Genomic DNA, 13,526 nt, shown 5'->3' with positions numbered 1-13,526 from the left:
GAACATATAGTTGTAGGCGTCAGAAGTATACTTCGGAAGTATCGCTAGTGCGTTTATTTGATTTCTTTGAAGTCAGCTTTGATAGTTTCTGCAACAAGTTTACATGCTGAGCCTTACTTACGCGCACTGTCTCACCCACGCGCCCACAGCGCGCGCACACCGCGGAGGCTCCCCAGCCACGTGACCAATGTTATCTACACGACCGCGAATTGCCGTCTCCACAATCAGCCGAACTTTGGTAACACTATTTCCGGGCTAGACAGTTTGCTTTTGCGCCGTCTTTGGGGTCGGCTCACTTTATTCGGAGACAAAGCGACCGAGCAGACACGCCAGACTCCGAGCAGGAAGGCAATGAAGGCTTGACTTGAATAAAGTGATTATACATGTGTTTGAAGGCGGATATTTGTTGCACTGAGAATGTTCAGGCACCGTTTCCTTTATCTTATTTCTTTCTTTCTTTCTTTCTTTCTTTCTTTCTTTCTTTCTTTCTTTCCTTCTTTCTTTCTTTCTTTCCTTCTTCACTGGGCAGTTCCGTGGAGAACCAAGTCGATCAACGGTACATCTGTAACGCCGCTGCACTTGGATATATAGGCTGATAAGTCGGCCTAGTGACTGTTCCGTACGAGACAGACTCACGCCAAGCCGCGGTGGCGTATGCAAAGAAAGCTTCGCTCTAAACCTCTAAACAAGAGTATACGTCCCTCGCGTTTCTCGGAGTTTCGTGCCGCTCTTTCTTCCTCGCACCTCTTCACACTCCTTCCTTGCTTCCTCACCACATCTCTCATGTGGTGAGGTGTATTTATCAATCAGGCGTATTTACATAATTACTAGTGCCTAAAATAAGCTGACTATCTTAAGCACCATCATTTAGCCTAGAAACGTCATTCTGTACCAACGAGCACAGAAAGTGTCTGAAGTGGCGAAGAAGCTATCGCTTAAAGAGTTATACAGTTTCAACCGAAGGAATAACTGTCGACGGCGGCAGTGAGGTTCAGCGTTGCGCTTGAGTTCCTCGGACGGTGTTACAACTGCACACGGGCGCCATATGGTGGAACGATGCGGCACGCGAGGCCATTGCCGCTGAGCAGAAGAAACAGTGCCCTGGAAGCCTCCAGGCGTCTCACAATGGTGGCGGGACGAGAAGCGCACCCAGTGACGTTGCGCAGGTGTCGCACCTCGACGGTGCACGAGGAGGGAACGAATGGGAAACCGTCGGCGCCAGTCAGCTGTCAGTGAAATGAGCGATATCATTCAGCTTGAACTTTACCGTCCGTTCCGCTCAGACCAGGGCATGCAGACGCCATATATAGTCGCTCAGCAGGAGCGCCATAGTTGTACTTGTAGTGTGCTTCGTGCCTTCGTGCCAGCGGCGGCAGGCAGACCGCTGTCCTGGCTTCGCCACGGAGCTGATTGAGAAAAGTGTGGTTTGGTTTGGTTTGGTTTGGTTTGGTTTGGTTTGGTTTGGTGTGGTTTGGTACATACGGGTACGGCTCAACCCACCGCGGGTGATCGGCCCTGAATCGGACGGCAGTAGGTAAAAAAGGAGAATAAGACTTAAATAGTATTTTGCGAATTAAGGAATGAGATATTAACTGAATACTAATCGCTAATATCTCATGCTATATTATTTTAATATGTGAAGTTAGTATTCTTGTTTTCATGTTGAGGAAAATAAAATGATAAAGTTAACATGGCAGTCCTTTGCATCACAAAATTCAACATGGCATCACATACGTTCCTGTTGCAAATTTCTGGTGCCGACGTCCCAAGAGGAAGCGTAATCACAGGAAGCGTAGCCAAACAAACTGCGCATCTCTGGAGACACACTAACCATGCGCGTGGGTGCGCGGGGCATGTGCCGTCGGTAGTGGGACAGCACGACGACGGCGCGCCTTCCAGAAGTTTTTATGCCGCCATATTCTAGTTCTCGGGAGATATTCCAACACGGCGATAAGGGCCAGCGCGATGTTTATCCACCTCGCCTTTTCGTGAACACTAAGGTTTCGTGGAAGCAGTGGTTGTGAGCCCGTAAGCGAGCATATTCAGCGGTCAGACTTTCGCCATGGTTGAGAGGATAGAGGCGTAGAGGCGTGAAAAAAAATTTATTCTCTCGATGCTAACCGCGTGCGTCTGAAAGCTTACATTTTTGAACACGCACTAGGAGCTGTATAACGTTAGACTATTCAATTCTGGTTTTATTCCAATGTTCTGATGTCAAATTTACGCAACCGCCGACGCAAGCGTAAGGCGATGAAGCCGCAGCGTTGTTTGAAGAGGCCAATGAAACGCTCTCCTCGTTCATAGGAGATCACTTTTGGTTGTTTTGAAAGAAAATAGCATTTTCTACATTGAAAGTTTTTTTTTCTTATTTAATTAGCTGACGAGAGGCAAGGAGCATGCAGAAATGGATAGTGTTCGCTTGGTATGAGCTAGCGTAGTGAAAGTAGATAACCAGACGGGGAAGGTTGTGCTGGTTTTGGCGATTGGTCCGCTCCCCTTCGCTTAGCATGCGGTGGCCTCTCGAAAATCACGGTGACGAGCAACGGAAGGCTCAAAATGGCGCTTAAACAGATCCTCAGCGAAGAACAATTCGCATAGCAATGTCGCATAGATGCCATAAGGGCTCGACAACGTTATGCTGCCACAGGAAAATGTTTAATATACGCAGAGAAATCAATTCTCCCAGGCAGCTCCTAGTAGCCAGTGTCCGAGCGATCGGTGGGCAGCCATCTTTCATTCCTTTCAGAAGGGTGCTTTTTCCGGCTATACCGAACAAAGAAATTAGTTTTGTTGGGCATATTATTGCATCGTTAGTAAGTACACGTCACTTTTACGTGGTGACATCAGTTCACATCGCGTCTTACCGCGTCACCGCGCTTTTCAACGCGCTTCGTCCGGCGCACAGTAGCGCGCTGGACGAGGCATCTGGCCTGAGGCACCTGGAAGGCGTACTTTTGCGCACCTTCCAGCCTACTGTGCTGCTTCGAAAGCCGGGAAGCAATCGAGCATTGTAGAGGGAGCGTACCGGTTAAAGCAAGTAACACCATAAAACGTCGGTTACACTGAAATCTCATGAAGGAGGCAGGAACTTCACGCCACCAAGCGATTTGGTGAGCTCGAGATCGGGAGCGAAAGAGCCTAGCGCCCCACATCTAACGCTTAAACATTGCATTACACACTAGTAACCATCCTGCGAGTTTTTTTGTAGACTCACTGCATGAATTTTTGGGACAGACCTCGTATAACCTAAGATAACCCGGCTATCAGATCACGAAGTTCGTAAAGCGACCTGTGTATCAAAAGTAGCGTAACAGCGTCTACTTTCGTGACATATTTTAGTAGAAAAGGAGCGAGTTTCCCCTCTCTGGCGAGTCTGACGACGTCCAAATTTGCGGCAGATTAGATGCGACCGATGACGTTGACTCTTCTCTGTGCCAAAACTGCGTGGTGCATCGATAGGACTTTCGCAGGCACCAGCCACAGCACCATATGCGAGATTTGCACCAGATGCCTGCATGTTCCCATTAACAATGCACCTGCCTGTATATGAATGCATATTTTCGCGCACAAGACGAGGACGAAGGAGAGGCCGAGACACACGAGCGCATGTTATACCTGTCCTGGGAAAAAGAAAACTTTCGCGAAGCATGAATCGCAATAAATTCATAAAAAACGAAAGGAACTAAGAATGAGATACAGACGCCAGTAGAACCAAGAAAAAGTAACAGCATCTCCATGGCCTTATTCATTTATATTGCGCCGAAACCCATCGACAGCTGGCCAGTAAAAGTGGGCAGGGGTCGGCCGTAAAACAGGCATCACCCGGTAGCCGAAGCCTCAGGGGGAAAAGCGCCAGTCGGAGCGGCGGAGACTTCTGAGAGCAAGAGAAAAGAGCGTCTCGTTCGGAGATAAACTTGACGCCTGTTGTTACGGGCAGCACGATCGAGAACCGACGTAGTGCATGGAAGGACGGCTGCCCTACGAGGCCACACGCCGTTCGAGTGAATATATATGTATGAGCTACGGCACAGACTGGAAGCGGTGGCAACTGTAAATACGGGCCAAACCGAGTGCATGTATATTTTGACAGGGCTGCCCGTCGCAGTGTTGTTATTGCTGTCGGGCTATAAACTCTACAACCAGATAGGCTGCGGCCACCACGAAGCTTGTGCTTCTTTAAGAGCCCACACACTACGTGCCCACGGGATTAGATACACCTAGGCCGGTCAAAGTAAGGCTTCTTTTTGCTGTACTATGTGTGTGTTTTTTTATTATTTTTTTGAAGCGGAACCTTTCTTTGCGTAATCTCCCGGGTTTTCCTGACCGTGGCTGCTGGGTTCCGCTGCTGTCTTGCCAATTAACTCGTGGGTAAATTGGAATACGTGCCCGATGGTGGGATCGAACCTCCGTACCCCAGCACGTGTACTTCTATCATTGCCAACGCCAACTGTCTCTCTGAGATAATAGCCGGAGGTGTTACATTACGCAGCATTGGTGCGCGACAGCGCATGCGCGCACATGTGAAGGAGGCTGCGTTTGGAAAGCTGCTTGCGTGACTGATTCACCGTCCATGGCGGGCCAAGTCCCTGTGATCGCGTGGGCGGAGCGTGGCTCAGACCACGGACGAAGCGCAAAAAAAAAAGAAGGCTACCACTGGAAGTGAACAATTACGTAAAATGCCACGGGTAAAGATTCATTTTTGGGATGACTGGTTTACTGAAACTAAATACCGTACCGCCTGACTCCTTGTGCAATCCCACTTGGTAGATCAAGTGATGCCGCCTATTCTGGTGGACTATACTTGGAGAGGCGGACATTACTTGCACAAGAACGGTCATGTTCAGTTAGCTCATTCCACGTTAGTTATAGTTTCAACGGCTCATCGGCATATTAGCAGTTTCAGAGGCTCAGAAACTTCCGGTATATAACAATAGCTGTGAAGGCTAGTTGCTGTCCAATTGACTTTCGCAGCGCAGTAATGTGTATAATCATCTGAAACGAAAGCGTCACATGTCTTCGCACACGCACGCACGCACGCACGCGCGCACGCACGCACGCACGCACGCACGCACGCACACGCACACGCACACGCACACACACACGCACACACACACACACACACACACACACACACACACGTGTAATTCTCTCCTTAGATGTGCTTTCAAAAGTATGAGTACTGTTAGCACGCCTTTTATCAATAAATTAGTTTTCATGCAATGCCTTCAATAGCGCGGTCGGCATAATGTGAGAATTATTTTCGCAGTATTCTGTTCCTTTCTTATTACCCAACGTTCACGACCGGCCGACACCGATAATGGCGTCGGCGGAGCGCCTCTCGGACACTGACACAGCGCGGAAAAAAAAAAAAAGCATCGGGATAGAATCTTTACATTAGCCCGGTCCACGACATGCACGTGCTGACGCTGCGCCCACTTCACGTCAAAAAATTTTCAGCTCTCGATGCGCCAAGCTGCGCCGAAAACGCTAGAAACAAGACGGGTTCATCTGGTCATCGACCGCTTGAGTTGAGAATTCGCTCGCCAAAGTCAATGCGCTCATTTAGAGGGTGTTCTAAGTGCCCGTCGCTTATCGCAAAAAAAAAAGAAAAAAAGAGAGAGAGACTCGGAAACGAACTACTGGAGAACAAAGCACTCGTTGAAAACGGTCAAAGCGCTGTCTATAACCCTGAAAGCTCGCAGGCTGTTTGCTGAAACGCGAACTGCAGCGAACTTTTTCAAAAGCTTCGAGGTCTGTACGTTAAAACGCAGTCTGCGCGTCAGCACGCGGTGTGGCGCTGTCAGCGTGGCAATGCATTCAAGTGTGACACGTAATTTGGACGCAATGCCTCCTGACGGCTCACTTTCAGCGTGTACTGTCGATGCCTTTCAACGTGTACATACGTCGTCCGTTAAATGCGATGTAATGTATTTTAGTTGAACGACGGCACTTTGGCATCACACACTGACGCTGCGCACGCCTTTGCGATGCGCTTCAGTTGCATGCACCAAAGGTCATGGCAAGCACCATGCGGGCGTGCACGGTATCCTATGGGTTGAGTTTACTAGGCGAGTGATAAATGTGATATATATATATACAACATTACCGGGACATCCGGATGACGTCAGACTGAACTCCTTTCTCACCTCAACCGAACGAGAAATCGATCGGCGAAAATAATGTCAAAGGTCATATGTTACAACGTTCCCACTCAGATGTAATTAACGGCCAGTGCTCAATCGAGATCGTTCAGGCATTGCCGCGAAAAATTATAGATCCACCTCGCGATGCATCTCTGATGCCGCCAAGTTTGATTTGTAAAACCGATAGTGAAGTTCAGCAACTGTGGATGTGCAGGAAAAAGTTTTATTAACGGATAGCTCGCTCATATTTCTTTCCTGCACCTCTGTCCCCGCCCGCTGAGTTATCTCCGTACACTATACAATTAAGGCAATGGGCACTGATAAGGCTAATCAACCGCTTAGATTCTACATTTTGTCTGCTGTGGTGCTGAAATCTGACAGCCTTAGAGCGGTGTCCCTTTTTTCTCATATTTTGAATAGTTTAGACGTCGGCGGACCGTATTATTCATGAAACATCCACTCATCATGTACGGTCAAGCAGTGGGCGTATCGCATTAGTTTGCTAAATTGAGTGTTTCAGCCCCTGCTATACGACACCAGCGCAGAATATCAAACTGCCAGAATCGCGACAAGAAAAAAAGAACGCATGAGAAAAATATTCCATATTGCGAAACAATTTCGCGAAGTTTCCTGCCCTCCAGTCTTGAACTGAAAGTCTTACATTTTCAAACAAGGTTTAGGTAAAGTGAAGTAGCGGAAAGCCTGCTGCCTCCAACCTCTCCTCATATACCTACCAGCCTAAGGTCATCGAGGATGCTCGGTAGGCAATATGAGTTGCAGCACCCCCGGATATATCGACGAATCTCGAGCTACAGATGATCAAATTTTACGCCACACTTCCCGCTTCGTGCATTAAAAGAGCTGATTGCTGGGCTAGTTGGTATATTGACATGAGAACCATCTTTAAATGCAGCGCAACGGGACGGCACAACAGAAAGAAAGACAAACGCAGATGCTAGCTGGCATGAGTGAATTTCTCCTCCTTCGTGGCGCACCCAAACAAGCCACTACTCATGCGTGTTGACTGCTAACGATAGAAACGAAAACGGCCCGGCAAGCTATTTCAGTTTAACAATCGATCACCGAGAGTTTGCCGAGTAGCCACGTTCGGTCGTCATCAAGCGGGAGAGCCACGAACGCGCCGCGTCTCACCGCTACGTGCCCTTGCGAAAGTTTGTCAGCGGCCCAAGCTGAGCTCACGAAACCTTTTCCACTGCCGGCTTCAGTGCATGGTCTAACGAGAACGCTCTTCGATAACTTGGCGTTGTTGTCACGGTAACACGTTCCTTGCGCCGATTGTGGTCGTATGGCCCTCGTTATTTAGTAAGTTGTTGGATAAAGTGGTTCGCGCATCACAAAAGGTTTGTGCAAGTAACTCACTCCCGTTCGATGACTGGCGAGCGTCGTTACACATGGACACTGCCTGTGATAGATCTCTAAAACAAAATTTCTTCGTAATGTGAAACGTTGGGTTATCTCGGGTCTGCATAATCCAAAATGTAAGCGCGCTTGTCCTTGTCACGCTCTTCAGTTTCTGTCCTTCTCCGAAGTTGCGCAGTTACATTCTTTTCGGGACAACTTGCAGGAACGGATTCGTGCGAGTGCCTCAACCGAATAAACAGTGTACATATATTAGAATCGTAATTGTGACACAAAGCCCGAATAGTGAAGTGTGTAGCACGTGAAAGTTGTGGCACTGCTATATTGCGCTGGCGCGTGCACGTGGTGCGGCAATGCGGGTGTATATACGAACAGCGAAGTTAGTTCATTGTTAGAATTGGTAGTCCAGCAATCGTCCTGCGTGTACTCTCTGTCTTATGCGCACGTACACGTCTTCGCTGATTTTCGTTTTAGTAGATAATGCATCGACTAGCCCAGCACTTAGAATTTGTTACAGTAACTCGGGTCGCGTAGCATAGAGACGCACGCGAGCGCTTGCGTGGGCTCAGTTGAACAGTTCTTCTCCAACTGATGCAGTGAGCGAGCTAAGCCGGTTTACTGCACTGCTTTCGGCACGAAAGACAATACCCAAAGAAGGATGAGGACAACCATACCTTCTTTGTGTCGTCATTCGTGCTGAGACCAGTGACGTCTGATGTCTCTGATGTCAGAGGCCATCGATAGCCCAGTGGATTTGAAGCCCTATTGATCAGTGAGTGAGCGGGAGCGAGCACTCTCAGCTTCTGCAGGGGACGAACCGCGCTAGCAGTGTACGATAGAAACGTGTGTGCCCTTGACTGGTTTGAGCAAGATGAAACAATAAGAATAAAGGCTATGCCCACACTGATTTGCTAGCGAAATAAGAGCGCACATACACCGATTACGCCAATATATATACAGGGTATTTTCTATAGCGTATTTCTGCTACTACGTTTGACCGTCATAGTCAGGTTGTGCCGAATGCCAAGAAGTCTAAACTCAAGAACCACGATTTTTTTGTGAATTAAGTGTGCTCTAGATAACTGCCTCTCATTTCTCATTCCGTCTTGCTACCACTTGTCAGAAGAAGTCGCGGTATGGCAAGCATTTTTCCGGGATCACGACATTATATTATAGCAACGAACCGTTATACTGTCCCCGTCATTCGGGCAACCATGCAAATGCACGGGCTATTTGATCATAAACTACGCAGCTACGGTTGAAAATCATGTAGGTGTATAAGGGAGAATTGCAGGATCCTGCCATCATCGGCTATTTAATCTCTATGCTAGCGCCCACCGTTACTGCCATTTCATGAGAGCTTAAAGAGGCTCACTGGTCACTTCCTCCAAAGCAAGCGCCAGGAACGCAGATCATTGGCACACTGATATAGCCATGGAAGTGCCTTTTTCAAGAAGGCTTCCTTTCTTTCGCAGCATTTTTTTTTCCTCGAACGTATCCACAAATCCTTATCGAACGGAGACAGCCATCGCTCGCGGCTACCTCGAATAAGGAGGCCACCCACCTAAGGCGCACACTGCGCTTGCTCAGAAAAAAGGTTTATTCTCTCTGTGTCGAGTGTATTTACCGCAGCCACAGAAACGAGCGGACATCTGGATGCCTTGGGCGCGCTTTGCACATGCACTTCATGGTTATTTACACCGTGCAGACGCACGTTGTAGATATCCTATAAAAAATAAAGGGGAGTGGGGAGCGCATCATTCTACTGATTATTTGATACTCGCAGTTCTTGAATTATGACGGTGGTGCAGCGGATCTCAGGTCTCAAGGGACTTCTTCTTAAATGTACCGCTACAGATGCCTTGGCGCGAAAGCAGCATTTCTTCTGCAAATAAATTAGGGCGTTTGTTCAGCTAAACGCAATTCTCGCCAAACATCTGTTGATTTCGGTAGTGTGTGTGCGTGGACATGTGGGAGTTTTTCGGCAGTGCAAGGGGTGCACGGGGATCGGGAGGGCTATCGTCTTCCGAACTTCGGGATGAGTGCCGCTGCAGATACTACTAGGCCAAGAAGCCAACTGTAGTACAGTTAACTACTTAATGGCCATGCGACCATTACACCCTCTACTTCATTTTCTCCCGCTCCGCATTTCCAGCCGCCGAGCATTACCCATGCCACCGCTAACATGTAAGTTTGACCTGTAACAACAAATTGGCAAAGGTAAACTCGTGCCTTCGGGCGCGCATAACTTCTAAACATCTCTCCGCAGACTATCACCGACCACTTCGACGCCTATATAGTGAAGCACTCACCAATGGTGGTGATGACGATGATCGAATAGAGCAGGGCCCCGGTGAAGGACCACTGCAGCTGGGCGTCCTCCTTGCCGTCGTAGCCTTCCTTGCGCACCGCTTGCACGAGGGTGACCTCGAAGCGGCGCAGCCTGGCCACGGCCTCGCCGGTCCAGTTGGCCTGGTCCAGGAGCGGCGCCTCGGCCGTCAGCTCCCACAGCGCGTCAGCCAGGTTCGAGCGCCAGCGCATCATCTCGAGCCGCTTGTTGCGCTCGTTGGTGGCCTCGAGGTACTCGAAGAGGAACGCGCCCATCACGCAATAGCCGACCACCAGGCTGCACAGCCCGAAGTGGGACATGAGCGACGTGGTGCCGGCGCGGCAGTAGTAGCGGCACTTGGAGCATCGCGACGACCGGCGTGGTTCCCGCATCCTGGAGCTGCCCGATCGAGCGGCGCCGGGGTCCCTGCGGGGCCGCGGCGTCCCGGTGCCGACCAGGATTCGCGGCGATCACCGACTCGTCTCCTGGAAACACTCATAACGACGGCCACTGCACCATGCGGCCACCTCACGGTCGAAAGGCGTAGGCTGAAGGCGGCGGAGAGGCAGGCGGCAATCGAACCTGTTCGGCACTCTTGATTGGTCCGGCGGTCGACTCGTCATGATGACGCGGGAGATGTGAACATGATCACGGCACAACGAAACACTCACTTGGGCACTCATACGCTCGGGGATGGCATTTTATGTCTTCTTTGATGGCGCGTGGCGACAATAATCGTAAGTTCGGTGAGTCTTGAAGTTCGACTTCCGGCTTCCAGTGCAGTATAAGACAAGCGGCGCGTTGGGTTGAGCGAACAGTTCCGCTCTAGAAAGGCGTTCTTCATCGGTGTTGCAATCCGCCAAGCGCTTGGACGTGGGCTGTGCCGTGGGCGTCCCACGACGGCAATCGAACACGTTGCGTCATGACGGCAGCCCCGAAAGCACGTGGTCCACGAGCACGCCGGCTTCACCGGGCGAGGTAAATGGCTTCGGCTCAGCTGCAACCCACTTGTGCTCGTCGGCGCGCTACTTGAGCTTCAAGTGGGCTGAGAGTTTGTGGACACCAATCTAGGCGCAGGGATATTTGTATAAGCTGAAGGTCTCCTAAGCGTGAAGAGCACGCCTTACTGAGACGTCGCTTCTCGGAACATGCTAAATCTCTTTACGGATACACCACTGCATCCTAGCTCTTCCGCCAGAACACGTCCTGCACGGGCCCTATAGGAGTTCCATCGGCGTTCACTGGCGAAGAAACAACGTTCGCCGTCTGCAGTAGTACTTCCGCGTCCGGCCGAGTCGCCACGTGCGGAGTCACTCTTTCTGGACGAACGAGCCGGCTATCGTAGGAATCGGGCAAGGTGAGCGATCGCACCCTCCTTGCTAGAAGAGAATGGTTATACGACGGCACCTCCTAGTACACAGCAGTGGCTGTGGCGACGGAGCCGGCCACACTGCACCCGGGCTCCTCCACGGAACGGGACGGTGTGGCGAAGAGATTTCCTCCCCGGCCGGCTGGCTGGCGCGGCCCTTAAAACCTGCGGCGGGAGCGCAGGCTTTCTCTTTCGGCCCGTCGCTGTTGTTGTGGGCTGTGCCACGCCGCTGCCGCCGCCGCAGCCATCGGTGCGGCAGCCCTCCGAGAGAAAGAAAGCGCGGGCTCTGCGCGGCCTCCAAAAATAAGACGGCCGGAGCTGCTGCCCGTGCTGCGCTGCAGCGGCTCGTGGAACAGCGGCGCTCGCGCGCGCGAACTACACGGTGCTGCTGCTGCTGCTGCGCCCGCTGCTACTGCAGTGTGGACGAGGCACGCGCGCAGCCACTGGCGGCCAAAGCCTCTGGGCGAACCGCCCGTCGGCGTCGCTCGCTGTAGGGTTCGTCGTCGTCCCTGGTGTGATGTCACGGCGCGTCGGCACCACCCCATCGCGCCGGCGGCCGAGAGAGCGCACCGACGACGGGAAGAAATGAAAGGGGGCGACCATTTCTGGCCTTGTTTGTTTGTTTGCTACTCTCTCTCTCTCTATTTTGGAGTTTATACCTCTCGCGCGCCGTTCCTCCTCCCTCGCTGAAGTATAACTGAAAAAAAAAAAAAAAAAAAAAACAGAGTGCCGAGGATGACGATGACGAGAACAGACCGAGGTCTAAGACTTTAGGCCATGTGCCCAGGGAGAGCGTAGACTGCTTGCCTGGGGAGCGGGAAGAAGAAGAGGACTTCTCTGCTTGCGTCACGGTCGGCTGCTGCTGCTGCTGCTTGTACGCGTCGGGTCACTGACGTGAGACCGCCCCCGCTGTTGCACTCTTTAGCTTGCCCGCTCGTTCTCGAGTCGTTTCAAAACTCCGGCGCTCCGCTTTCTTGCTTTCATCTCTCTCTTTCTCGCTCTCTCTGTCTGTCTTTCTCTCTCCCCGTTTTCTTCCTCTTTTTTTTTGACAGCCGGTTGAACAAAGTACTGCCTCTGTCGAACCCTCCTGCTGGTGCCTTGCGGAGAAGCTCCGTGGAAGTACCGGCCATTCCTACCCTCCTCTCACTTCCCAGCTTCGCCTCTGCAGCTCCTCTTTCTCTTTACTCCTTGGCATTCAGTTCTGCTGGCTGGAAAGGGAGCATGACCGCACATACGCAGCCAATGCCACGGGTTACGGCGCTGACGCTTCCGCAGCGCTCTGCGTGTGAGTCGCGTCTCGTTGATGACTGACAGGGAGACTCAGCTTTTCTTCATTCCTTCTTCTTATCGCTAGTGTGACGCGCGCGCACGGCTGATTGATGATCTGAGCGCGAGCCTGAAATTCTGAGAAAGCTCTACGGTCATGGACATCCTTTCCTTTTTTGCTTTCCTTAACCCTTTTTTTTTTTCTTGCGTTGCAGTTCTGTTGGTTTCATAACCACCCTTCTGTCGGTGATCGCTCGCGCCATTTCCGTTTTTATTTTTGGGGCGTCTCCACGCAAGTTGTGACTGCCAGCCTTGCCATGTCGTTTCAGTGCACTCTAACCTATCTGCAACGAACTCGACTAATCGGGCGCGCGCTGTTTCTAGCGAGTCACGCTTATAGACATTCGTTGTTTTCTGATAAATCAGCGGTATGCAAAATCCGATATACATTATAAAGTTCGTGCGTAGTTCAACGCAGAAGCTTTCTTTTTTTTTATATATGTAAGCATATTATGCCGTGACATCAAGGTGCGATAAAAGACAACCAATGAAACAACCATAACTTCTTTATGTAAACAAACTCAGGACACAAAAAAGAAAGAAAAAAGAACACACTTGTCCTTGCCCTAAGCGGTGCTGTTCACAATTAATCTGTTGTTACTAATTAATTCAATTTGCCGTCTTCATAAAATATACTTTCTATGGGGTCTCGAGGCAAACATCACCCGCTACTTAAGGTAGAACAAGACATCCTTAGTAAAATGTTCTTGCATGTCCTATAAAAAGATTTACCTGGCAAAAGAAAAAAAAAGCAGAACCTTGTTCTAAGAATGACGCTGATGACTGTGAGTTGATTTTAGTGACAAAGCTGCATTTTCAGATGTCGTAACCTTGGCGCCAGTCTTTATATAAAACACAGCGGGAGATGGTAACCGAAAGGTAGACTGCAATGTGTATCTTATTGAAAGAGCAACACAAACGCATAGTACGAAGCACCTGCTTCGCACCATACGTTATCTCCTATGTTTGTTTCCTTCTT

At 50.3% G+C, this 13,526-nt stretch overlaps 1 protein-coding gene across 1 annotated transcript in view; it reads right to left on the bottom strand.

Annotated features, from left to right (window-relative positions):
* The window catches only part of LOC126517727 (potassium channel subfamily K member 18-like), a 36,621-nt gene extending 23,655 nt beyond the window's left edge, over nt 1-12,966 (bottom strand). The window contains exon 1 of the mRNA XM_050167523.2: nt 9,836-12,966. Coding sequence (XP_050023480.1) covers nt 9,836-10,244 — 409 coding nt within the window. The 5' untranslated portion in view covers nt 10,245-12,966. The remainder of the gene's footprint in view (nt 1-9,835) is intronic.
* Between the last annotated feature and the right edge of the window lie 560 nt (nt 12,967-13,526).

This window comes from Dermacentor andersoni, chromosome 3 (assembly GCF_023375885.2).
Source record: "Dermacentor andersoni chromosome 3, qqDerAnde1_hic_scaffold, whole genome shotgun sequence".
In the NCBI taxonomy this organism is placed as follows: domain Eukaryota; kingdom Metazoa; phylum Arthropoda; class Arachnida; order Ixodida; family Ixodidae; genus Dermacentor; species Dermacentor andersoni.
Note: the sequence above shows the minus strand (reverse complement) of the source record. Positions and strands in the feature narration are given on the sequence as shown.